Source organism: Leucopleurus acutus (assembly GCF_964270905.1).
Source record: "Leucopleurus acutus genome assembly, chromosome: 1".
NCBI lineage: Eukaryota > Metazoa > Chordata > Mammalia > Artiodactyla > Delphinidae > Leucopleurus > Leucopleurus acutus.
Window position 1 is genome coordinate 145,784,757 of NC_139142.1, and position 25,331 is coordinate 145,810,087.

General features: G+C 48.8%; 1 protein-coding gene across 3 annotated transcripts; it reads right to left on the reverse strand.

Moving 5' to 3' along the window:
• Window positions 1-1,303: 1,303 nt before the first annotated feature.
• DNAJA4 (DnaJ heat shock protein family (Hsp40) member A4) lies at window positions 1,304-16,617 on the reverse strand (the record flags this gene model as incomplete). 3 transcript variants are annotated; one of them, XM_082834072.1, is made up of 8 exons in its annotated part: window positions 1,304-2,015; window positions 2,112-2,212; window positions 5,892-6,122; window positions 7,134-7,361; window positions 8,470-8,574; window positions 10,511-10,691; window positions 15,999-16,137; window positions 16,547-16,617. In XM_082834072.1, the coding sequence occupies 8 exons, from the start codon at window positions 16,615-16,617 to the stop codon at window positions 1,800-1,802; spliced, it is 1,272 nt and encodes a 423-aa protein (XP_082690198.1). In that variant the 3' UTR covers window positions 1,304-1,799. The 3 variants fall into 3 exon arrangements, with proteins under 3 accessions (XP_082690198.1, XP_082690199.1, XP_082690200.1); XM_082834073.1 differs by lacking the exons at window positions 5,892-6,122; window positions 16,547-16,617 and having other exon boundaries at window positions 15,999-16,130; XM_082834074.1 differs by lacking the exons at window positions 5,892-6,122; window positions 7,134-7,361; window positions 8,470-8,574; window positions 16,547-16,617 and having other exon boundaries at window positions 15,999-16,130.
• Between the last annotated feature and the right edge of the window lie 8,714 nt (window positions 16,618-25,331).

Genomic DNA, 25,331 nt, shown 5'->3' on the forward strand with positions numbered 1-25,331 from the left:
ACTTAGCACTGGTCACTGGAGCTCGAGAAAATTAAAAAACAAGCAAACAAAACCATCTGTCTCTCATACCAGCTCAATTTTAATTTTAAAGTGACAAATATACAGGTGGAATAAATTTTAAGCAACACCCTCCAAATTCTCTACATGACAAGGAGCTGAATGTAATTTTGCCTCATCATCAACTAGACAGTTTTCTAGCAATAATTTATTAGGAAGTCACAGCACAGAAACAACACCCTGGAGTTGTGGTCCATTCGTCAATTGATTTTCATATAGGCTTAGTTGGAAGAATAGGTTTTATGTCTTTCCTGACCGATGGTCAAAGTGGGACAGGTGGGCTCTTTCTATACCCGTTTTGAGCAAATTATGCCCACCCACTAGCCAGCTGGAGCCTGGTCCATCCGCTGGACCTACCTGCCATGGGTCTCATCTACCCTTTGGCCCTCCTGGGGAGGTCCCTGGTCTGAGTCAAACTCTCAGATACTGTATAACCAATAAGGGTGGATCTGAAAAGTGGCCTCTGCTTTAACCCAGCAGCTTAGAAGGCAGGAGTTTTTCTTCATGACTGTTGTGGGAAGGAAAGGAGCAGTAATGGCTAAAGGTTGAGGTAACCCTAAATTTAAACTGTAGTCTGCCTGCCAGGAGTTAATGAATAATATCCCTCCCAACAAGTTATCATTTACAGTGGTAGTCCATACAGACTGCGGTCCAGAGTAGAACTTCAGTTCTCACTAAAACATTATCCCTTGAGCAGGAAGCCCTTTGTGATATGGCTGTGCAAGGAGAGGAACCATCCTTTGGAAGGGAGTTCAATCTGGGAGAATGAGGTGGTGCCTTTCCAGACCCTCAAGTCATCCAGGATCACTGGTCAGACAGGGAAGCTGGCTGTGCCACAGGGCTGAACCACCAGCATCTCCCGTGGATTCCGTTGCACTGAGGCTGCTGCAGACATGGATGGTTTCGTTATCTTTACAAGTAAGCACTTTGGTGGGAGAGCACTGCAAATGCTGTCAACAGAAAATAAAACAACAAAAAACAAGGTGCGGGGGGCGCAGGCAAACAGTTTTATCAGCGTTGCATTTAAAACACTGGTTTGTCCTCACCGCAAGGCCTGGAAGGTTCAGGAAGCTTCCAAGAGAGATGATCAGACACACACCCCGTTCCAAGCATTCAAGGGCACAGGACAGTGGGAACCAAGTTGGCCCTGAAGCCCACTCAGCGTGAACCAGGCACTGCAGCCAAGCCCAACCCACAGATGTGCTTTTATTCTTGAGGAGAAGCATCTAGAATCTAGATTCAGAAATGTCACATGAGCAGCCCTGAGATCATGCCCTCAGTAACTTTGCCATTATGAGGGAGGTGGGGAGGGGAAGAAACCGCAGAGCTAGACTTGGGCCAGGTCGCCCACTTCATGCCTGGAGGTTTGTAGGGGGCTGAGTGCTGTCGTCTGGGCTGTGCTTTATTGGTGGAACTGAACTATGGCAAAGCCACTAGAAGCACAAAGTGTCAGTGCGGTCACTGGCATCTCAAAAATATCCTGAAAATGTAAATAAACAGATTCCATATGCAGACTAGAGTGATTTACACTTAAAACATTTAAATATAAATTAAGCTATAACTTAGGTTACAACCAAAAGAAAAAAAAGAAAAACCAAAAAGACACTCAGCAGTTGAGAATGCTGAACACATACACAGGACACCCCAAACACGAGGCCATTAAAGCGATGCCATTTTCATTGTGCCAACTTTATACATTCATCACGTGCTAGTCCGGCCGGGCCACGCTGCACCAGGCCACATCATGCCGTCTGGCACTGCACTCCGGCCCGGGGCCCGTCATCATCCTCCTCGTAGGCCTCCCTGTGCTGGCGCCAGTTCTGCTCATTGGGATTAAACTCCTTCAGCTCCACCTGATCCATGTCATCTGTAATCCTGACTTCCTGTCGAGGAGGGAGCAGAGCTTCCAGCTGGAGAAGGTTCTCTTGAGACAGCCAGTGTTTTTCAGGAAAAATAACCTGTAAAGGGTGAGGTGGGAAAGAGCAGTTGTTTCTTCCCTTCCCAATTAAGGCATTTAATTATATGTCCCATGAGAATAAAACACATGCACTTACTAAAAACTGTATGATCAGAGCCCCTTTCTCCAGGGGTGCTTTGTAGATTGGCATTCCTTCATTACGCACACATTTCAGGTCCCCGTGCTTTACCACCTCACCTGCCGCAGAGAAGGTTTACTTATGAAACAGGAAGATGGAGGGCAGCCTGGAGAGGTCAGTCCCCGTGCTGGGAGAGCCTGGCGCAGACACCATCACCCCCACAGCAGCAGGCAAAGGCAGGGGTCACAGGGCATCTGACTAAAAAGCTGGTCCCGACCAGAAGGATGCCTGTCAGAGGAACCGGCTGGGTGAGGGGGATGAGAGGGAGGGGGGCGGGAGTGGAACCCTCTCTGACCCACGCACGGGGCTCCTGCAGTGTACCCAAGGAGGAGCGGGCTGAAGCCTCCATCATAAGGTTGGTTTAAAACAGTGAACTGGGAGTCAACACTCAGTCCGGGTAAACAGGGGCGATACCTGTCAGCCTGCCTCTTGCGTCAGGCTGTCACTACAACCTTCCCATGAGTGGGAGGAGAGTGTGCTCCTCACAGACTCAAGCAGAGCTTGGAGCAGGAATGGGCCTCAGAGTCCAGCCAGACCCCACCTGGCAGGAGAGCCGGCCTTCTGGGTGGGGGGCTCACAAGGCGGCTCCGGCCACAGGCAGTCTCCAGGAGCTGGTGGGCTGGATCTTAATTCTACACTTTTTCAAAAGGCATCGTGGGAGTTTAGTCCCCCCAAGAGCTCTTGGTTCGCCCCCAAATCTAAAAATATCATTTCCTTCCAAACATGAAAAGAAAAGGGATAAAAGGGTCTCTTTAAAAAGTATGTTCTTCAGCTCAGTAATGAAAATGGACAAAGAAACAAATGTTCAGAAAAAATGGTTGGGGGGAGCCCAAACACTCATTTATTCAGCATCCCACTCCCCTGGATGAACTCTCTCAAGAGGAAATCTTTTGTTTTTTTGCGGTAGGCAGGGCTCTCACTGTTGTGGTCTCTCCAGTTGCGGAGCACAGGCTCCGGACGCGCAGGCTCCGCGGCATGTGGGATCTTCCCAGACCGGGGCACGAACCCGTGTCCCCTGCATCGGCAGGCGGACTCTCAACCACTGCACCACCAGGGAAGCCCCAAGAGGAAATCTTTTAAAGTATCTCATGGGAGTTTTTAAAATAAAGGGTGTGAAGGACTCTCTCCTTGGGGGTCATTCAGTGCAGGGCTGTGACTCACATGTGGCCCTCAGAGCTGCTGATTGCAGGAGGAGCCCATTAGCTAAATGGCCCCAGGCTGCTGGGCTTGTTATGGTCTTTGCTTTGTTTTTAATAGCTTTTCTGTCTCTTTGCTCCTGTCAGGTGTCACACTTCTTGTTGCTCTCAGCACAACTCCTCAGGCTTCTGCTTCTAACTCACCGCGGGGCAGGGAAACTGTGGGACCAAGCATGGGCAACCACGTGTAAGAGAAGGAAAGAGAGGATGAGCCAGCTCTTCCGTGAGGTACAAATCTGCCTTCAGGGGGATCACACCCTGGTGAAGCTCTTAAGGCACTTTTTTCTTTAATCTCCTGATTCTCAGCCATGCTCAAGACAGCCTAAAGGCCTCTGGCGAGGAAGGCACTTCAGTAGCAGAAGAGAGGAGAGGAAATGAAGGAAAGAGGAATAAGCCAAAACAAGAAAAGAGGTGAAAGAAAAGGACCCAAAACAAGATAAATGAGCAAAAAGAAAAAGCACAAGAGAAATCTCCAGCAGGAGGTTTTCTGCACACCCGGCCCTTCCTTATAACTAAGCAAGGAAATGGGTTTCTCGGGGTTTACGACTTCCTTCCCTCTGGGGCTCACTTCCTCTCTTTCGTCCTTGGCTCCCAGTTTCCCTGTGGCTGGGATCAGCTGGGAGGCAGCAAGGAACACTGGGTTCCAATCCATGGCAGAGGCCCCTGCTCCAGGGAGCTTGGCCAAGGACTAGCTTTCGCAAAGAAGTTACATAGCACCCCAAAGATGCTGCCCAGCTCATGCTCCCCGAAGGACTGGAATCAGGTCTGAGACAATGTTGGGGGTCTTGGACATGATACCAGGGGTCTTGGGCACACACCCTCTCACAGCCTGTGGCCTAGGGCTTTGTGTGAACTATGATCCCCAAACTTTCCTACAGAAGTGAGGGGAGGAATTGGGTACCTTGGGAGGCTTACAGAATGGAATCTAAAGGAAGGTGCTGTGTTTTAAATTTTCATGCATATTTTCATTATACTGCAGTGCTTTTCCACAATCCTTAAGTATATCTATACACAAACACAGAAATGAAAAATCAAACAGGGTAAAATTTTAACAATAGGCAAATCATACATGCGTGGTCTTCATACTGTTTTTATTTTTACAACTTTTTGTTAGTCTGAAATTGTTTCCAAATAAAAAGTAAAAAACAAAAGCAAAAAAACCCAAAACAAACCTCTGATCAAGACTTGGATATATAATTCCATTTCACTTATACCCAGAAAAGAGGAAACAGAAAAAGCCAAAGAGGAAAGTGGCAGAGAAAGAGAACAGGCCAGAAAGGGGAAGAGAGAAATGGACACAGAGGCAGGAAAGCCCTGGATGGAGGCTGGGGAGGCAAGGTGGCTCACTCTACTGGACTTAGGGTCTTAATTACACTGCCCTCGGACAGGCTTATTGGCTGGTTACCTCCCATCCCAGCTCTGAGCCTATCCCTCTAGCCTAAGCCTCAGATACCCACAGGAGAAGTCACTCCCTAACCCTGTGGCCAGTGAGGGGACCAGAGCGGCACTGCTCACGGCCAGTGATGGGGTCACGGATGTCTGGGTGGCTCAGCTACCACCGCACCTGTCCAGACATTCTTTGACATGGACAACTGACCTGAAGTGCTATTCGGAGGCAGCTTCAAGTTGAGGGCCCCAGCCTGGCCTCTCTCCCTTCTCCAATTTGCCTGGCCTCCTCACAGCCCCTTCCAGGCATGGACTCAACTGCAGTGAACACTAGCCCTCCTGGGAGCTGGGAGCCTGGCATCTACACACATGCTGGCAGGCTGAGCTCTCAGGCCTTTGAGAACCCTTTGGGTCCAGAGGCAGCTCCCTCAAGCTCCTGTGCCTGTGTGCAGACGGGCGGTTCTCTAGAAGCCGCCAAGGATAAGCTGGTAGGCAATGTCTTTTTTTTTCAGGAAAATTCTATTTTAAAATGTCTCTCACATGTAATCGACAACACAGAGGCTAGAGAAACATGGATGAATCAGCACAGATCACCATTTGATAGAAAAACACCACCTATTATCAGGTGTGTATTATTATACAAAAGTTAATTTTTAGGGCTTCCCTGGTGGTGCAGTGGTTGAAAGTCCGCCTGCCGATGCAGGGGACACGGGTTCGTGCCCCGGTCTGGGAGGATCCCACATGCCGTGGAGCGGCTAGGCCCGTGAGCCATGGCCATTGAGCCTGCGCGTCCGGAGCCTGTGCTCTGCAGCGGGAGAGGCCACGACAGTGAGAGGCCAGCGTACCGCAAAAAAAAAAAAAAAGTTAATTTTTAAAAAAATTTAAGTTAAATTGGAAGGTTCCAGGTAGAAGTTTAGATCCCCAAGATTCCTGTTTTGAGGCTCTTTCCCCAAAACTGAATTTTTTTCGTGGAGATTATAAAAGAAATTCATAAAATTCTCAAAAGTCCCTAGTGATGACTTTAAATTTAGAGAAAATCAAGTCACACTAACTTGTGCAACAGAAGTCAACCTTGAATGTGAAACCAGGCTAAGCTGCCAGCATCATTATGCCAAACATACAGAAGAACTACAACGAAACACATTTGAAACATTACCTGATTTGGATGTAATAATAAGGACTCGATCATCCAGTGTTTCTATCATCTTCTTGAAGCCACAAAGGGCTTCAGAAAGCTGAATTTTCATTTTCATGATCAAGTCATGGCCTCGTCTCTGAAAGACACTATGATCCTTCTGATCAAGCACAATTATGACATCACCAGGCTCCAGCTCAGGCTCCTGATCTCCTTCTCCATGAAACAGTATCTTTTGCCCATCTTTCATACCTATGAAACATCATCCCTTTCTGATTAGCCACTTCTCTTTAAAACCATACTTCCGACAAAGCTTTTGAAGAAGGCTCACAGAGAGCCCTCTGGGGGTTCTTTATTCATCAAACCTCCCAACCTCGTGCAGGCCTGGGGCTGGGATTACCACTGACCAAGAGGCCTCACTCTCCTTGGCATAACGAGGTGCCTCAGCCAAGTGTGCAGCAGGGAGAGTGGGAAACGAGGCCGCCACGTCGCAAGTTCCCCGCGCACTCCCCGCCCTCCTGGCCATGCGATGCCATAGTTGACAGTGCACCGTGAGCAGAAGGTCACCGCCTGCTTCTTGACGCACAAGCAGCACTGGGCTCTGGGGGCCTTCTACTAAGTCTCTGTGCACACAGGCACAGTGTTCAGTCCCTCCACGTGTGTGCTGGTTTGGGTGTTGATTTGTGTACTTTGGTCTCTCACCTAAATACATTTGCTGGATTAGGAAGCCACAGAATGATCAGGGGGAACAACTAAGAGGGAAAAAGACCCTAAAATGATGGCCCCAGGCAAAATGAACAGCAGGAGGAAGGTGCTAGATTTGGGAGAATCTGCTGCAACCGAGGGGAAATGTGTGGAGAAAAGGGACATACAGCTATGGAGACTTAGATAAGCTTTTACGGCCAATGAGCGACAAAAGCCATTAGGAATAACACTCCCAGTGACTCTAAAGTAATAGTTTGAGAAGGGCAAGAGAGGGCAATTAACCAAAATCAAGGTTAAGTGACTTCCAGGGCATTGGAAAACCTTACAAAGAAGTTTTGTAAGCAAGAAAACTTTGGCAGGTGACATGGATGGAAATAAAGCCAGGGAGGGTCAATGGAAGATGCCCTGGGAATTGGAAGAACTGACGGCACACTCTAACGGCATTTAAATACCACTTGTGCTGTGTCTCATTTCCCCGATACCTAACCCTTGTGCCCCACAATCAGCACCTCAGATGCACGTCCACCAGCGTGGGGCGCTACTGCTGCACAGACTCACCTTTCTCCACATGCACCTCGATAATCTTCTTCTCTCGGATGACCTTGGCACCACTGCAGCTTTCACAGCGGTCCTTGGGGTTGATGCGCTCGCCCTGGCCCTTGCACTCGATGCACACGGTCTGGATCTGCTGCACCATGCCCGGCCCGATCTGCTGGATGTGAATCTGCATCCCTCGCCCCTTGCACACTGGGCACTTCTCCACAGATCCCTTCTTCCCACCAATGCCTGTGGGGAGACAGGAACAAGGCTGTGCTCTTCCCTTAGAAGCGTCTCTGCTGGGTGCCACCAGAGAAGGATCATGAGCCATGAAATTGGACACTGGGGTTTGAATTCTGACTATTTACAATCATGAAAAGCCATGTGGAAGAGCCTGGATGATTCTAGCCAAGCAGACAATATCCAGATGTTAACATGTAAGCGCAAACATTTGTGCGTTTGGCTATACCAAGATAAATTCATTGCTTTAACTTCACCAAATGTGTTTTCTTCCACCCCAGGGTGGAAGAACACACAAGCCTACGTGTGACCAGTGGAGACTGGAGAAAACAGCCCTGTCCACAAGGGTGGCTACCCAGCCCAGCCACTTCTCTGTGGGACAATGTGTGACCAAGTCACCAGATCTGACTTTTCTTGAAAAATCAGATTTTTAAAAATTACGTTAATTACATTTACATTTAAATCAAGGACAGCAAACTATGGCCAGCTGACTGGTTTTGTAAATAAAGCTTTATTGGAAGGACAGGTATGTCATCTGCTTGTTTACGGTCTTTGGCTCCTTTTTTTTTTTTTTTTTTTTTTGCGGTACACGGGCCTCTTACTGTTGTGGCCTCTCCCGTTGCGGAGCGCAGGCTCAGCGGCCATGGCTCACGGGCCCAGCCGCTCCGTGGCATGTGGGATCTTCCCGGACCGGGGCACGAACCCGTGTCCCCTGCATCGGCAGGCGGACTCTCAACCACTGCGCCACCAGGGAAGCCCAATGGCTCCTTTTGCGATAAGAGTTGAAGAGTTACGACAGGGACTGCATGGCTCACGAAGCCCAGAAATACCTATCATCTGGCCCTTTACAGCAAAAGTCTGCCGACCCCTAGGTTGGGTCAACCATTCTTGATTTTTATATTTTTAAAATAATTGTCAACATATTAAATAAATGTGCAGTCCAAATAAAAAAATGTACAGGGCCAAGTAAAATGGATTTGGCCCTCAGGCTACCTGTTTGCAATCTCTGACCTTCACATTTAAAAAGATAAATTATTTTTCTCTGAATTGTGAAACAGTAAGAATTGTTTCCAGATCTAAGGGACCAGAACTATAAGACTCATTCAGAAATTCTTACCTTCACATTTCTCACAAATTACATTTTTCTGGAGAGCCAATTTCTTTGTGACTCCATTATATAAATCTTCAAGAGTTACAGACAACTGATGTACAACATTCTTGCCTTACCGAGGGAAAAAAAAGACCAATTAGTAATACTGTATTAAATATACCACTGCATTAAATACTACCCATATGACCTTTAGTGGTGTGAAGTCTCAAACTGTGCCTGTGTCATTCATTCCCTTCCCTGTGGGAAGCAATGCTTGCTTCTGTTACACCTGGCCCATCCTCTGGCCCTTTGCCAGTATGAGAACTAATACCCTTTCTAGCTATGAGCTAATTATTCAATCATTTATAGATGTCAAAGACTTTCATCTTTATTAGCTAAAACAAGTCTGAGAATGAGAGATCAATGAGGAAACCCAAGGCAATGTTAACCAATGAGATTGGTTAACTAGGTTCTCCCCATGAAAGGAGCCCTTTCCTTATAGATGCTGCACGAAGTCAGTCTCTGGACCTTTAACTGAAACTCTTCCTTGAACATAACGTCCTTTAATTTTTGAGCCCTTCTGTGTCTTGTGGCCAAGTGGGAACTCTTTCATCTGTGGAAATCTTGTCTGTGCATCCAGGACAGTGGGCCTTTCAGCTTCAGGGTGGGAGTCTGTCTGCTCTGGCACCATACCAGCCTGCCAGGACCCACAGCATCAGGTCCCTCTCTGCTGCCCATAGGGCTCTCGAAGTCACCGAGATGATGTCCTTGTTTATTGGCTGTCAACTTTGAGAGATGACTTAATTAAGGGCGTGAAGTTGTTCATCTCAAGACAGTGAGAGAGCTAGGCAAGAGGATACCCAAGGTTTTAATCACATCCACACTGTCAATTATATGAGCAGGCAACATACCCAGAAAACAGGGTAAGGATTTTTCCCTAATAAACCCTTTGTGATTTTCAGCACACTGTATTCACAGAATTGACAGCCAAGCTTTTCAAAGCTCAAAGTCAATTATAATGTGAGAACAAGTACAGCCTTATTTTTCCAGGGGTCTCTTGTTGACCTCAAACCACCCTTCTTAAACCTCAATGCAGAGCTTATCTTGATTTCACCCAGGATTTTAATAAGCTTGGTTATCTATCTGGTTTTGAGGTCCAAAGCAGAGTATCAACCGTAAGCAGGACAGGGGAAGGGGGCTATTAGAGACCACTGGTAACAGAGGTGACAGTCCAGAGCCTGGCAGGAGGTAAGAGGTATAGAAAAATTAGGAAGAACAAACCCAGAACTCAAAAACGGGGGCCTGGGGCCATTTCACCAATAGCTAAGTCTCTCAATTCACCTCTGGGGATGAAGCTGCTAGTCCTAATGCATTCTGAAGAGACAGGCAAAGTAGTTTCTTTTACAAAGATGTTCAAACATCAAGGGGTAAATTTTGTTACCTAGAAAATCTCCTGAGCAGGCTGAGAAAATGAGGCCACACTGCACATGGCAGAGCACCAGCCGGAAATAGAGCCCGCGGGCCCTGGCCCAAGTCAGGAGGCCTGGGAGGCAGCGTGCAGGAGGGGAGAAGAGCACTCTCGGCAGAGGTATCACTAATAACCACAGGAGGTGCCATTTATGTCCCTTAGGAACATAAATGGAACCTGACCCCAACAAAAGAGAAAAAGAGGGCAAGATGAACTTGAACTTCCTCCTTTCTCCTCACCGCCATTTGCTCCTTTTTTGTGTGGTGGGGGGGGGGGGGGGGGCGGGGCACACCATTTGCAGGATCTTAGTTCCCTGACCAGGGACTGAACACAGGCCCCAGCAGTGAAAGCACCGAGTCCTAACCCCTGGATCACCAGGGAATTCCCCATTTGCTCCTTTATATGTGGTGTTGGGAAGGTGTCAGGCAATTAATTGCTAAATGCACTAAGAGATTCCAGGTAGACTAAACAAGCGATGAACAAGCTAATGATCCCCAAACATGACAACTACACCCTTTTAAGGCATGATCTGTCCTGATTCCAGCAACACGTACAATTTGGAAACTATAAAACTTGCTTAACGTCTTTCAAAGCAGTTACCTCTTCTCTCTCTAGCCATCCGTCCTCCGCCACCAAAGAACATGTCAAAGATGTCCATGGGGGAAGAGAAGCTGGGGCTGCCTGAGCCTCCTTCCTTAATTGCCTGCTCGCCGCCCTGGTCATAAATGTCCCTTTTCTTTGGATCTGAAAGCACTTCATATGCCTGGGATATGAGCTTAAACTTCAAAAGAAAAAAAGAGAGATTAAAAAGAGAAGGTTTGAGTTGTTCATGAAGCAAACCCACCATATAAATGCAATGACAGGGGGATTCTACACCCAACCCCCCAAACTAGCAGGTCTATATGTTATCTGAAACCTGACTTTTCCATTTAATCCCTTTGTAGAGTGGGATACATAGGGCAAACATTACTAAGGGATGAGAGGCAGGGCCACTGCAAAGAATAAGGATACAGAGCAGTAAGGAGGAGTTTCTCCCTCCTCAGGCCGCACCAGACAGGAAGAAGTAGAATGGAGCTAAGATACAGTGAGACCAGGCCAGGGCTTAACCTACAACTGGATAAAGCCCATGAGGGCTGCTTTCCAGCTCAGGAGGGCTGCTTTCCTAGGTTACTAGCATAAAATGCAACTACAGACATCCTGTGAGCATCCATCCGCATGCAGGCTGCAGACACTGTGAGCAAATCTGTCCTGATCTCCCCCCCAAAGTCCTGCCCCTCCCATAGTCTCCCCCATAGCTCACTTATTGGCAATTCCAAAACCTCATTTCCTCTCCCTCACATCTTATCTGTCAACAAGTCCTTCTGGTGCTACCTTCAAATGTCCATCTCCTGTACCCTAAGACAGAACACCCCGTGTCACATGCCTGCCAAAAAGGTATCCTGGAATCCAACTGTAAGAAAAGAATCAGAAAACCCAAACTGAGGTATATTCTGCAAAACTAAAAGACAGGAAAACTAAATGCAGTGTGTGACCCTGGATTGGATCCTGGACTGGATCTTGCACTGGGGAAAAAACTGCTACAAAGGACACTGGAACAACTGGAAAAATGGGAATTTTTTTCTCAATGTTAAACTTCTTAAATTTGATAAATGTACTGTGGTTATGTACAAGGATGTTGTTTTCCCAAGGATAAACATTTAGGGCTGAAAGGTTATGATGTATGCAACTTACCCTCAAAAGCTTTAGCAAATAATAATAATATAGGGAAAGCAAATGTGACGACCTGTTTATAATCAGTGAAGGTACGTGAAAGAAAGGCAGGTGTTCATTGTACCACTCTCACCTTTTCTGCAGATATATGGAAGTTTTTAACATAAAATCAAAACACCACATAAAATATCCAAAATCCATCCCTTCTCACCACTACCACCACCACGCCCGCCCTGGAGGAGGACACCCTCCTTGGCCTGGATAGCCACAGTGACCTCCTCACTGGACTCCCATCTTCCGCCTTCACCTCAGCTTTCAGTCTGTTCTCTGCACAGCAGCCAGAACTTGCCAGCCAATCACGTCAGTCCTCTGCCCCAAGCCCTCCAAGGGGCCCGGCTCACTTGGAGTAAAAGCCAGTTCTTATTCTGGTCTACAACCCCAAACTGACACCTTTGACTCCAGCTCCCCGCAATTCTGCTCGTGTGCCATTGGCCTCCTTGCTGTTCCCCAATACCAGAGCACTTACTGCTGGGATGGTTTCCCCACTGCAGTGTCAGCTCCATGAGGACAGGTGGTTAGGTCAGCTTTGTCCACTGCCATATCCCCAAACCTAGAACACTGTCTGGCCTGTAGAAGGTACCTGGTAAATACTTGTTATATGAATGGCTCAATTCTGGGAATTGACAAATGAATAAGTGAGATAGGGTCTTCGCCCTCCAGGGGAATGGTTTAGGAAGAAAAAAAAAATACAGAACATACAGGAAAAAAAAGTACTTTGAATATACAAATATGGAAACTGACAGACACTAGGTTTTCTCTTGTACTACAGATCCCCGATAGAGATCTAATAAGTAACTAATAAATAATAAATGATAGCTAATAAATAAGAGCTAACAACTGGGTAATTTAAAAAACTGTCTTAGAGACATCAGAATCATACTCAAGGTAGTTAGGTCTTTTGGTGCATTGATTCTCCCACCATTTCTGTAAAGAAGTAGGTATCGTTCACCACCACTCCTTTCCACAGAAGGAAAATAAGGTGTAGGGATTAGGTGCCCGGTAAGGAAGATCAGAAAACAACCAGGCCAGGCTGCCCCCAGGAAGTCTCTGGGCCTGTCTGTACTAGGTAAACATGCTTCAAGAGAATGTCCGTTAGAAACACTCTGGATAATTGAAAGACTTTTGCACTTAACAGAACGGATGATTACTATAAAAAGGAAAAGTAATGCCCCGTCACTTGGGGCATTCAACCAGAGGCCAGACCTCACAAAGGGGCGGGACTCCCACTACCCTGGGGGTGGGGGTGGGGTCTCAGCACTCCAGAGTCTAATTCAGTCCCTGCCTGACCCTCACCCATCTCACAGTTGGAGACTAGTCCTCTGACCAGCTCACCTTTTAGACTGTAATAATGTGCCACAGTTCCTTTAATAAGATCATTACGCAGCTGGAAAAATGGCTTTGGAGACTACGGAGCAACTGGGGAAAGTATTTACTATAAAATATTCAGTGGTGAGGAAAAAAAAAAACCCTGTGTGCCAGGATGACCATGTACAATCACCCTGGAGAAAGCCTGGAAAGAAACACAGGGACAGCAGTTAGAGTGATGTGTACTTGGTGGGTTTTCCTCAATATTCTGAAATTTTCTGCACTGTTATGCACTCTTTTATGATTTTTTAACTTAAAAATCTATTATTCAAACTAAAAGTTACAATAGGGCTTCCCTGGTGGCGCAGTGGTTGAGAGTCCGCCTGCCGATGCAGGTAACACGGGTTCGTGCCCTGATCCGGGAAGATACCACATGCTGCGCAGCGGCTGGGCCCGTGAGCCATGGCCGCTGAGCCTGCGTGTCCGGAGCCTGTGCTCCGCAACTGGAGAGGCCACAGCAGTGAGAGGCCCGCGTACCGCAAAAAAAAAAAAAAAAAAAGTTACAGTAAAATTGGCCAAAAGACCAAACTCATCTCAAAACCCATGGCTGGGGTTAATAGCCAAGAACATGCCCCCTATCACGACCCCTGAAAGGGACTCGCTTACTGACCCGCTGCCCGTGTGTCTTTCAGAAAACCAGCTGCAGAAAAGTAGAGACTCCATACAGAACACCTGACAACAAACACCGGCTGCCCAATGCTTAGCAACACAGGACAACAGGCCACAAAACAAAGACCAACACCATAATAGCCTTCTCAGTTGCCCTGGAGCAAGGGGGAACGGACTGGCTCAGTCTGTTTTTGAAGAGACATTAATAAAGTGACAAACTTGGGGGGAAAAAATTAAAAGGTTCCACCTATGAACAGATAAAGTGGACAAGAACTACACACAAACTTGCACAAAAAAGAAAAGGCCTACACAGTGTGCCCAGCCCACAGCAGGACCAAAAAGGAGGTATCTGGTGAGTGAATGAATGAATGAGTCCTCTCTAGGGAACTTTACAGCAGTTTCTATAAATTGTGTCCCCAGTCTCCTCAAACCCTTTCGTTTCTAGGGAATACAGGTAGCAAACAAGGAATCATAATTAAATGAGGATGAGGACTAGACCAGTGGTTCAGCCTATGGTCAGAGGTCGGAAGAAGTTTTAGCTGAGAACTAAATTAAAGGGTTTTATCCCCTTCATGGAAGGTGGGAAGGGAAAAGTATTCCTGGAACATCACAGAACCCCCCACCTCTCAGCTGAAAGGGACCCGCCAGACACTTCAGGAGCCTCACTTAAGTGACACTAATTCAGTATCTGGCTATAAATATTAGTTTAAAACAAATCAACCACCTCTGCCCAGGCAGGTATATGCAGGGCAACACCTACAGAAATGTAGTACAGGTTAAGTCCAATTTAAAAAAAGCTTCAGAACACCAAGAGCAGACTCACTCCAATGGCACACAGCCATGACTTACTCTTGGAGAGTGCCTGAACTCACTCTTGGAGAGATCTGACCTGAACCAGGGTCAGAAGGCTTTCCCATGTGCCGCCTCTGAAACGTGAAATTAGAAGCCTGGGTGCGCTCTCCTTAAAGGCTACTCACAGAAACAGCCTACGGTGAATTTAGGGAGCACATCTATGAATCACCAACACCACGTAGAAAGCCAGTGACTTTAAAAGCTACAGTAAGCCACCTAAATATAGATGAGAAAGAACACGAGTAACAGACAAATGGTCTTCCAGGAAAGCACTGTAAACTTGTGACAGCGACACTCGGCACCTGTGGCTAAATATAAATATCCTATCACTGTTGCCACCCAGCCAACCTTCTTTAGGCAGGTTTCTCCAGCTTGGAAAAGCTAACACAGACAGGTATTTTGATACTACAGTCGTTTCCACGAGTCTAATGCTAGACAGGTAATCTATGGCTTCAAAAGTGGCCCAGGTGTCACTGCTATCAGCTACCACAAAAGCCCCACCTCCCAAAAGCCATCTAGGATACCCCAAGTTTTATAAGAAAATGGCAAGAAGTCAAAGGAGGAGTGGGAAGGCCAACAAGCTTTCCCAAGGATCAATGCCTGATCTTTCTAATCACCTATTCTGGTGGGTAATGAGCTTCCTTGGGCATAAAAAACAGGTTGACTCTTTCTCTGTGAACTGGATGAAAAAGTTTAATTTAGGCCTCTATGATGCAGAGCATTTTTCAGCCTATTATTATTGGTACTTAGGATCCACTGCGGGTCATTTGTCACAGGAAACCTGTAATGTTCATATAAAATGATGTGTCAGGTTAAAGATCTCCATGTCCCTGTTTAATAAAGAAAAGGTGATTATTCAATGTCTGACAACCTTGATCAGGCAGGAGACAGGCACACAGAACAAATCCAGTCGGCCATTCTCAAGAAGGACACCGGGTTTGTCCAAGGTACTAACTCAGATTAAAGAAACTCACCTCTAGGGCTTATGCATCAACAGGGAATATGAGCAAAAAATAATTCAACCCCGGTCGTCCCCAGCAAGTACACAACTTCTTCCGGTCGCGTGTGCCTCAGTTTCCCGGCTTGCTGGCTGCCTTTCCGACAGGAATGCCCGCAAACCCTAGGAGAACTGGGCCCCCACGTTTCAGTCCCGGCCCTCCCCGGCGTTCGGAGGGACCCTTGTGGAGCGAAGGGAGGAATGAATGGGCTGCGCGGGGGCTCACGAGGGGTCCCAGCGCCTCGGGCCCCGGCACCAGCCCAGATGCCCAGCCCGGCGAGGCTGGGGCTCGGCGAAGCGCCCTCCAACTGACCGCGCCGCGCCCCCTCCGCCTCGGACCACCCCCAGCCCCGGCCCCGCGGCGTGGTGCGCGGCACCTGGCGACCGCCTCTCCAACAAACACGGCTCGGATTCCCCGCAGCCTTCAATAATTCACAGCCCCCGAGCTCCGGGCTGAATAATTGACGGCGGGCCCCGCGCGAGCCCGGCCCGCACCTTCTCGCCCTCATCCGGGTTCTTGTCCGGGTGGTACTTGAGCGCCAGCTTCCGATAGGCCTTCTTGATCTCCTCCGGGGAGGCGCTGGGCTTCACCCCCAGGATGTCATAGTACTGGGTCTCCTTCACCATCTTTTCTCTGCGGGGCGGGGCGGGCAGGACGGTCAGCGCGCCCCGGACGCCCCAGCCGGGCCCCTGGCCCGCGCCCCCGCCGCCCGCCCGCGGGTCACGGTCACGGTCACGGTCACGGTCACGGCTGCTGCCCTTGCCGCCGCCGCCGCCGCCGCCGCCGCCGCCGCCCGGGGCTCCCTCCCGCCTGCGCCGGGATACCCTCCTCTCTCAGCTCCGCCGCACTCGAGCCGCCGGCTCCTCCGCGGCGGGTTTTATTCGGCGCCGGCGGAAGGTTCCGCAAGGAGACAGTGACGCCACAAAGGCCCAGAACCTTCGCGGAGGTTCCGGCGGCGCCTGGAGCTGACTGGCTGGGGCGCTGCGGTGGGTTAGAGGCCCGGACCCCCGACGCCCCGGCCCGGCGCGACCTCCCGGCTCACCCGGTCGCCTGTTCCTCCGGCCTGCAGTCTGAGTACCCGGAGCTCCAGTTCTGACTGCCGCCCCGGGCCATGTTGGGGGTCTTGGAAGACGGCTTCGGAGTGGAGGGCGCCTTCCGACGGCCGCCCCGCCACCCCGGGGCCGTCCCTTTTCCCTTGCGTGGGTCCGTGGGTCCGGCTGGCTCGAAGATCAGGTGGCCTGGAGGGCAGCGTCGGCGGGAACCCTGCCCCGAGGGGTTGGACTGGGAGGGCTGCGCCCTGCTGTCCCCACCCGGCCTCTCCCTGGGGGTGTGGCCGCCCTCTGTTTGGTTATGTCCCGGATGCGCCCTGAGGCATGCCTCGGATTGTTGCGTTTTTGAGGGGTTTGGAGTGGGTAGGGGCCCTCTACTGTGCTGGAGTCGCATTTCCTGAGGCCATTTCCTGAAGCTGCTGGCGCCCCCCGGGGCATCATCAAGGCTGAGGTGAGCCTAAGCCTTCCAGATACGTACAGTGGTGCTTTGCTGGCTCCAGCTGTGGACGGTGCTCTCTCAACTGCCCATAACTGGGAACCCTTGACGTCCCCCAGATGTGGGGAGTGACGCCCGTTAGATGTGAGCAGTGACGTCCCCCAGGTCTCCCAAAGGTGGGCAGTGCCCCCTCCCCTCCAGAGCAGGCTCGTGGGCGCAGTGGGCGTGGGGGTGGGGTGGGAGAGCGATTCTGGAGACTGCAGCAGGACCCTCACTGCCTGGTACAGTAACGGGTCCCTGACTTCCTTTTGCTGTGCCCAGCTCCCAGCAGGTGCCTGGTAGCAAGGATCACCACCCACTGCAGGAACGTGGGCGTGGGAAGCAGCACTATCAGAGAACTGCAGGCCTTCTTGCTCCAGCCCAGCCTTGACTTCTGCCGATGGTACACTGCCAGGGAGGGTTGGCCACTGCTCACCTGTCTGGGATCCCTTGGCCTCGTTTTGGGTCCTGTGGCTGAGGCAAGTACTATCCCCTCCTCCACGTGTTCAGTGGGGGTGAGAAATGACTTTTAACTTGCAAGAGAAAGTAAGCTGCTCATTTCTGTTCTTGGAGACATTGCTTTTTCCCTCTCAATTAGACCTCTGAAGAGCAGTAACCTTTGGCAGAGGTCAACAAACTTGGTTCCATCCCCAGATGTTATTAACTATATGAGCCTTAGCCTCTCTGAGCTTGTTTCCTCATCAGCAGGACACGGTCACTGCCGCCTGCCTGCCTGCCTGCCTTCCTCACAGGGCTCTTGCAAGGATCACATGGGATGATCACTGTGAAGGCTTCTAGCACACAGTGATCATCCAAATCTCGAACCTGGCTGTTCATAGGGATCACCTGGGAGCTTCTAAAAATCCCAGTGTCCAGGCTGCACCCCAGTCCAATTGCACCAGCACTTCTGGGGGTGGAACCCAAGCATCAGTACTTTTAAAGGTCCCCAGGTGATTCCACTGAGCAGCCAGAGCTGAGAACCACTGCCCTGCACCACACATTTATCCAGACTCAATAGTCTGGACCGGTGACACTGGCAGGAAGGGCATTTGTGGGTGGTCAGAGCCTATAGGCATAGAATGGGCCTATGAACTCTGGAACCAGTGAGACCTAGGTTCCAGTTGCTACCTCTGGCTGCCTGACCTTGGGCAGGTGATTTAACCTTTCTGAGCCTTAGATTCCTCAACCTTTTTATGGGGATAATATTAAGAGTATCTACCTCATAAGCGCCTGAAGCCCCTGGCTCATAGTCTCATCACACGATGATGCATTATGTTCTTTTCACTTTTATCTAAGCTGAAGAAGCTGACAAAGATTCTCTCCTTTATGAAATTCTAGCCAGGCTCCTCTGAACCCTCTTCTCAACGAGCCCTCAGCCTTGGCCTGTAAAGACTTGAACAACCACTAGCATAGTTTCTAATAGCTCAAGGCTGCCTCCCTAAGGTGGCTCTAACACCGCCCCCCCCAAAGTGCCTGCCTGAGAAAAGGCTGCCAAAAATTTTTACTGTTTGTTCCAGCCAATGCCTGAGGACACCTGAGGACAGAGCCTCTGTCTCCCAGTCTCTGTGAGAAAGTAGAATTCTAACTTCAATAATACCAGCTAGCAGACACCACTGGCCTAGTTGCATTTACACTTGACCTTTGGTAAGTTTTCATTTCTCTGACTCTACTGAGCCCCCAGGTGCCTCCCTCCCTTCTTCATTTTCACTTTAAAATACCCAGCTATTTCTGTCCAAATTAAAGTTGAGTTCAGTTTATGCTGGTCTCTTTTCCCTATTGCAATAGTTACTACTGATTAAAATCTCTCTTTACCACTTCAGCCAGCATCCAGATTTGTTTACGTTTGACAAAGCCTCTGATGTTCTAGGACATTGTTTCCTCGAATTATGCATGGGAAGATTTGAGGCTGTGCACAGACGTTTCTTACTTTATCAGTTATGTGTTTGTTTTCATGGTTCACTTTTTCTGTATTGCAACCTTTATTGCAAGTGACATTGGTTTTTGAGTCACAGAAGGCAAGGTAAAGTCTCATTTTTATTTAGGTTAAAAAAAGTAGATGGGGACTTCCCTGGATCCAGTGGTTAAGACTTCACCTTCATTGGAAGGCAGGGGGTGTGGGTTCAATCCCTGGTCGGGGAGCTAAGATCCACATGCCTCACAGCCAAAAAACCAAAACTAAAAAAGAAGCAAAAAACTAAAAATAGAACTACCATATGACCCAGCAATCCTACTACTGGGCACATACCCAGAGAAAACCGTAATTCAAAAAGACACATGCGGGCTTCCCTGGTTGTGCAGTGGTTAAGAATCTGCCTGCGAATGCAGGCGGACACGGGTTCGAGCCCTGGTCTGGGAAGATCCCACATGCCGCGGAGCAACTAAGCCTGTGCACTGCAACTACTGAGCCTGCGCTCTAGAGCCTGCAAGCCACAACTACTGAGCCCACGTGCCACAACTACTGAAGCCTGTGCACCTAGAGCCCGTGCTCTGGAACAAGACAAGCCACAGCAATGAGAAGCCTGCGCACCGCAACGAAGAGTAGCCCCCGCTCACCACAACTAGAGAAAGCCCATGTGCAGCAACGAAGACCCAACGCAGCCAAAAAAAACCAGACACATGCACCCCAGTGTTCATTGCAGCACTATTTACGATAGCCAGGTCATGGAAGCAACCTAAATGCCCATCGACAGACGAATAGATAAAGAAGATGTGGTACATATATACAATGGAATATTACTCAGTCATATAAAGGAACGAAGTTGGGTCATTTGTAGAGACATGGACGGACCTAGAGACTGTCATACAGAGTGAAATAAGTCAGAGAAAAACAAATATCTTTTATTAATGTATATGTGTGGAATCTAGAAAAATGGTACAGATGAACTGGTTTGCAAGGCAGAAATAGCGACACAGATGTAGAGAACAAACATATGGACACCAAGGGGCGAAAGTTGGGGGGTGGGGGTGGGATGAACTGGGAGATTGGGGTTGACATATATACACTAATATGTTTAAAATAGATAACTAATAAGAACCTGCTGTATAAAAAATAAAAACAAATGAACAAAAGGTATGTGTATAGGCACTTCCCTGGTGGCGCAGTGGTTAAGAATCCTCCTGCCAACCAGGCCGCAGCACAGCCGGGGCTGCCGCTCGCAGTAATCACTATTTTTTTTTTTAATAATCACTATTTGATTGAAAGCTTTATTTAGCCTTCATCTGCACCCTCCTAGTGGATAAGGTTTTGCCACATTTTACTAGTGAGGTTGAGAGATGTATCATTTGTTTGTTGTTCTGTCCCCTCCCCCAGTATTAAACTGAAATTTGTGATTGTTTAAACTCTGGGTGAATCATAGCTTAGTTTGCATGTCCAGCTAATTTGTTTCTATACGTTTGTTTGATTCTCTTTCTCCTTCTCTCAGGGCTTTTACAAATATATATATATGGATCTTCTGAGAAGGTTTTTGAGGTGCACATTTCTCTCTTTTGTTTTTCTCTTGATTTATGGACACGATGCTGAGATTCAATCACTACATGAAACTCCCAGCTGTGAAAACAAAACAAAAAACCCAAAGGGCTGTTTTTTCCACCAGCCCTGGGGAAGCTATGTGACGGTCGGATGCCGGTTTCAGAAAGTTTCACCATTCTTTCCACCCTCTGTTCCTCTCTCTCCTCCAGAAGGAAGTTGATCCTAGTGATTTCAGCCCATGCGTTAAGCAGGAAACAATAATAAACGTGTAGAATTCATATTTTTCTAAAGGGAACTTAAAAACTTACGCTGCGTTATGTACAAAACTGGTTTATGCCACATGAACACAGAATCCCAAGTTCGGTTTGGGTACTTTGCGTTCCGCTTTGCGTTCAGTTGTATAGTACTTCCAAGTTCAGAATGAGAAGAAAAAGCTGTTCTGTATCAAACCATCTAAGCAATAAATGTTATATTTTAAAGATGGAAAAAAAAATCTGCCTGCCAATGCCGGGGACGCAGGTTCGAGCCCTGGTCTGGGAAGATTCCACATGCCGCGGAGCAGCTAAGCCCGTGTGCCGCAACTACTGAGCCTGAGCTGTAGAGCCCACGAACCACAACTACTGAGCCCACGTGCCACAACTACTGAAGCCCGTGCGCCTAGAGCCCGTGCTCCAGAACAAGAGAAGCCACCGCGATGAGAAGCCCATGCACCGCAACGAAGAGTAGCCCCCGCTCGCCGCAGCTAGGGAAAGACTGCACGCAGCAACGAAGACCCAGTGCAGCCAAAAATAAAATAAAAAGTTTAAAAAATAAGTAGCTAAATATGTAAGGTAAGCAATATAAGTATATGATAGTACAGGTGACACAAGGATAAAGCAAAAATGATGGTACTTGGGAATTAGGGAAATGCTGATCCAATTCCACACCCCTCACTTTACAGCTGAGGAGACTTCTACACAAAGAGGCAAAACTAAAAGTCATAGGTTGGGCATTTTCCCTGAATCCCAGTACCAGACTCCCCGTGTGACCCTGGGTGGAAGGAGAGTCAAAGCAAGCACAGAAATAGCTCTTGCAAAGGCAGCCTGGGACAGGTTCTCCATGGAGTCTACTGAAGAGGGAGAGCCGCCTGTGATTGGGGAAGGGGTCTGGAAGGACTTCCAGGGGGAGGGTATGTGCCCTAAACCAGGCAGTGAGAGCTACCTGGGGCAGAGGTGGGAGGGAGGGGGGTCCTGCTTGAAGGGACAGCAGAATAAAGGCAGAGAGCACAGTGCTGGCATGGATGAAGGCTCTGAATTGGGAGAGAAGTGGAGATAGGTACAGCAGAGCCCGGAATGCCTCAGGGAGGAGTTTGTTCCTCCTCTGATGGCCCCTGGGAGCCACTGAAGGTCTCAGAGCAGGAGCAGCCTTCTGGGAGGAATAACCAGGGGCTGGGAGAGGTCTGAGCTGGGCGTGCAGATGTGAGAGCCCCCTCCAAAGAGGGGCCAAGGGGTTGACAGGCTGGCCTAGAGGGAGAATGTAGAGAGAGGAAGAAGGTAGCAAGGAGAAGCTACGGGGAACACCTGCCTTTAGGAAGTGGGAGGAGGAAGAACAGCCATCAGAGAGGCAAGAGAAGCAGGAATGTAGAGAGGAGCCCAAACCATGAGAGGCTAGGGTGGTGAAAGGAGCAGAGGGCCAGTGCCCAGGCGGCACCCAGGCCGGGAACGGTGGAGCTGGTGCTTGCAGGGTGCAGGGGTTTGTCACAGGGTTTCTCCAATAGGAGGATGTTAATTTGTTGGCCCCTAAACTAGCAGTTGTCACTCCAGGCCACTGTTTGACTATCCCTAAGGACTTCTGCTTGGAGAGGCCCTGCCTCTCACTGGCTGTGCAACTTTGGGCAAATTACCTCTCCCTGAACCTCAATTCCCACCTCTGTAAAACGGGGATAAGAACACTGACTTCGTGGGCTTGTTGTACAGATTAACGGGGACAGTATTAACCTGTGCCTGGCAGAGAGCCAGTGCTCTCAGATGGAATTGCTTCGTTGCACCACCGCAGAGGGTCGGTGTGCACGTGCTGAGTGCTGGCTCTGTGCTGGGCACTGGCAGTACAGCGCTGCGTGCAGGCCGAGTCTGCCCTGGAGGAGCTCACAGTCTGGCCAGGCTTGAGCACCTGAATCTCGGCACTCTGGGGAACCCCCAGCATGGGCCCATTTTGCCAGCACTCCAGCCCCTGGAGTTTTTCCAAGAACTTGTACTGAAATAGTTATCCACAGCCACCTTGCTTTGACAAAACCCAAGGTTCTGTGATGTTTCTGTGGGTGAGGGCATGGTCTCTGAGAGCCCGCTTCCCCCCTGGAGTTCAGCCTTCATCCAGAGCGGCTGCCCCCAGAGGTCGGGGGTGCCTCTCATTGGGGGAGAAAGAACTAAGAAAGTGAGGGAGTGGTCATCCTGCTGCATATCTGTACTTTACAGACAAAGTTCCCATCAGGGCACCCCTCTCATGAGGTCACAGAGTCCAGAGATGGGACATGGATCCGTCCTTTCAGCATGTCAGGAAAGCACCTTCTGCATCCCAGCACTGTGGGAGGCTTGGGAGCACATCTGGGAACCGACAGAGCCTACACGGGCCAGCGGGGAAATAAACCTCTAACTCCGCATTTTGATGAGAGCCACGGAGGAAGAGTATTCATTCTCTTGAGTTCTGGGTGGTCAGGGAGGTCGTGTGTGTGTGTGTTGTGATGTTCACGTTGAGACCTAGAGGTTGAGAAGGAGGCTTCTCTGCAGGGCCTGCGGTAGAGTTCCAGGCCCAGGCAGCAGCACAGGTGAAGGCCCTGATACGTGTAAGACCTTGACCTCTTCAAAGAACCAGTGTTTCTGGAACAGAGATGGAGTGGGGTGTGGACCACTGGGCAGAGTTGGATTCTAAGAGTTGAAGCCCCCAAAGGGCTTGAAGTGGTGCACTTTAAGAAATTGTTGTATGTTTATTCAATAATATTTATTGTTTTCCTTTATTTCAGCAAAATCGCTATATTATTATAAACAGCCTCATTGCATACTTTGTGTTCTGTTTTCAGTAATGCCAGATGACAAAACATTTCTTGAGTCATTGTGGCTCTTAGTTTTAATTTGGAGATGCTTTGCTCTTCTGAGGCAGAGCAAAATTCTCAAAGCAACACTTAGATTCAGAAGTGAATCATGAATTTTATGCATCATGCTCGAACATTGCAATGGAGTCACATAAGATAAGAGTTCCTGTAGAAATATTACAGATATTTTAATTTCATCATATAATTGTTATCAATTCTTTAAAACAGCTTTCTTGAGGTATAATTGACCTACAGTGACTTGCACATAATGAAATGTACCATTTGATACAGTTTGGTATATGTATATAGCTATGAAACTATCACCTTAAGGTCGCAAACATCCATCACTCCTCACCCTCATGAGAGAGTGTGCACTTAAAAGACGACCTGCCCCACCTTGCCCTGGTCAGCTGCTGAGCTGGGCCCAGAAGCCTATTCTGCTGTCTCCTAATTTGGTTCTTTCCAGGAAATAAACCCATCAGCGCCCTTGGGTGTGATGCTGGCTCTACCACTCCCTAGCTGTGTGACTTTGGCCAAGGGTTACTTAACTTGGCTGCCTCAGTTTGTCATCTATGAAAGAGTACCTACCTCATAGGGCTGTGGGGCATATATAAGATTATATATGACTATACACACACACACGTATATGTAAATTAGGTCTTAGGACAGTACTCGGCACAACATGCAATAAACGTTGGCTGCTGTTATTTGATGCAAAGAGCTCTGTAATGCATTTGCCTAGAGGTATCGCATTGGGAAATACAAAAAGCCCGGTGGGATGGAAGGCTGAAATCTCTCTCCCTTCTCCAGGAGAACTGAGCTGAGACACTCACCTTAATGACGCCACTGTTACAGGATGCCCTGTGTGTCTAGTTAATGCCATACTTATTTAATAGTTTCTTCAGATCTGTCCATGTCCTTGACCGGTCCTGTCTCATATTAAGTATGGTTCTTAGCAAACTACAGACTATCCCAGCCCAGGAGGGAGGAGTTGGTGTCCCCCTTAGACACTCAGGCTGTCATCAATTCCTCTCTCCCTCCTTCCTCGTCACCGGAGGCTCTGGCTACTCCTCAGAAAAGCCTCCCAGATCTGCCCTCTGCCTTAAGACGAGCCCTCGTCCTCCTTGCCTAGCCCCCTCTAATCACTCTCCTTCAATGCCAGCTACTTGTGCAGCAGCCAGATGGTGAAATTTCCAGAAGCCCAGCTCTGTTCCAGTCACAGTCCAGCTCTAAAGCCTTTGATGGATCCCTGAACGGAATAATCAAATACAAATTCTTTCCCTTGGCATTGAAGTTTCTCCATGGTCTGAACCCGGCTCACCCTTCTTGGCTCCAAGTCCCACTCAGAACCCTTATTTGCACTGTCAGAATAGCGCAGTGCTGTTCACCAGCTCAGGACTTAGGAGAACAAGCCTGGAATCTGTTCAGAAGCAGAGACACCGCAATTCTATTGTGATGACAGGAAGTAACATTTAAAGAAACATGGACATCTAAGTAGATGACTTTGAGTTCTCAGAATAGAAACCATCTTTGGAAAAAATGTTAGTAAACACATTAGAGAGGAGTTTGAGATTCTCTGGGCAGGGCCTTAAAAGATGATGGCAAATTTCCTGGCATGACACAGAGGAGGAATTTATGTCCTGGGGAAGGAAGGTGGAGGCAAATGAGAAGAGAGGAGGGAGGAGAGCTGGCAAGATGAAGAGCATCTTGGATGAAGGGGGCTGTCAGCTCCTCCTCTGTCTCCTCACCTCCATCCTAGCCCATCTTTAG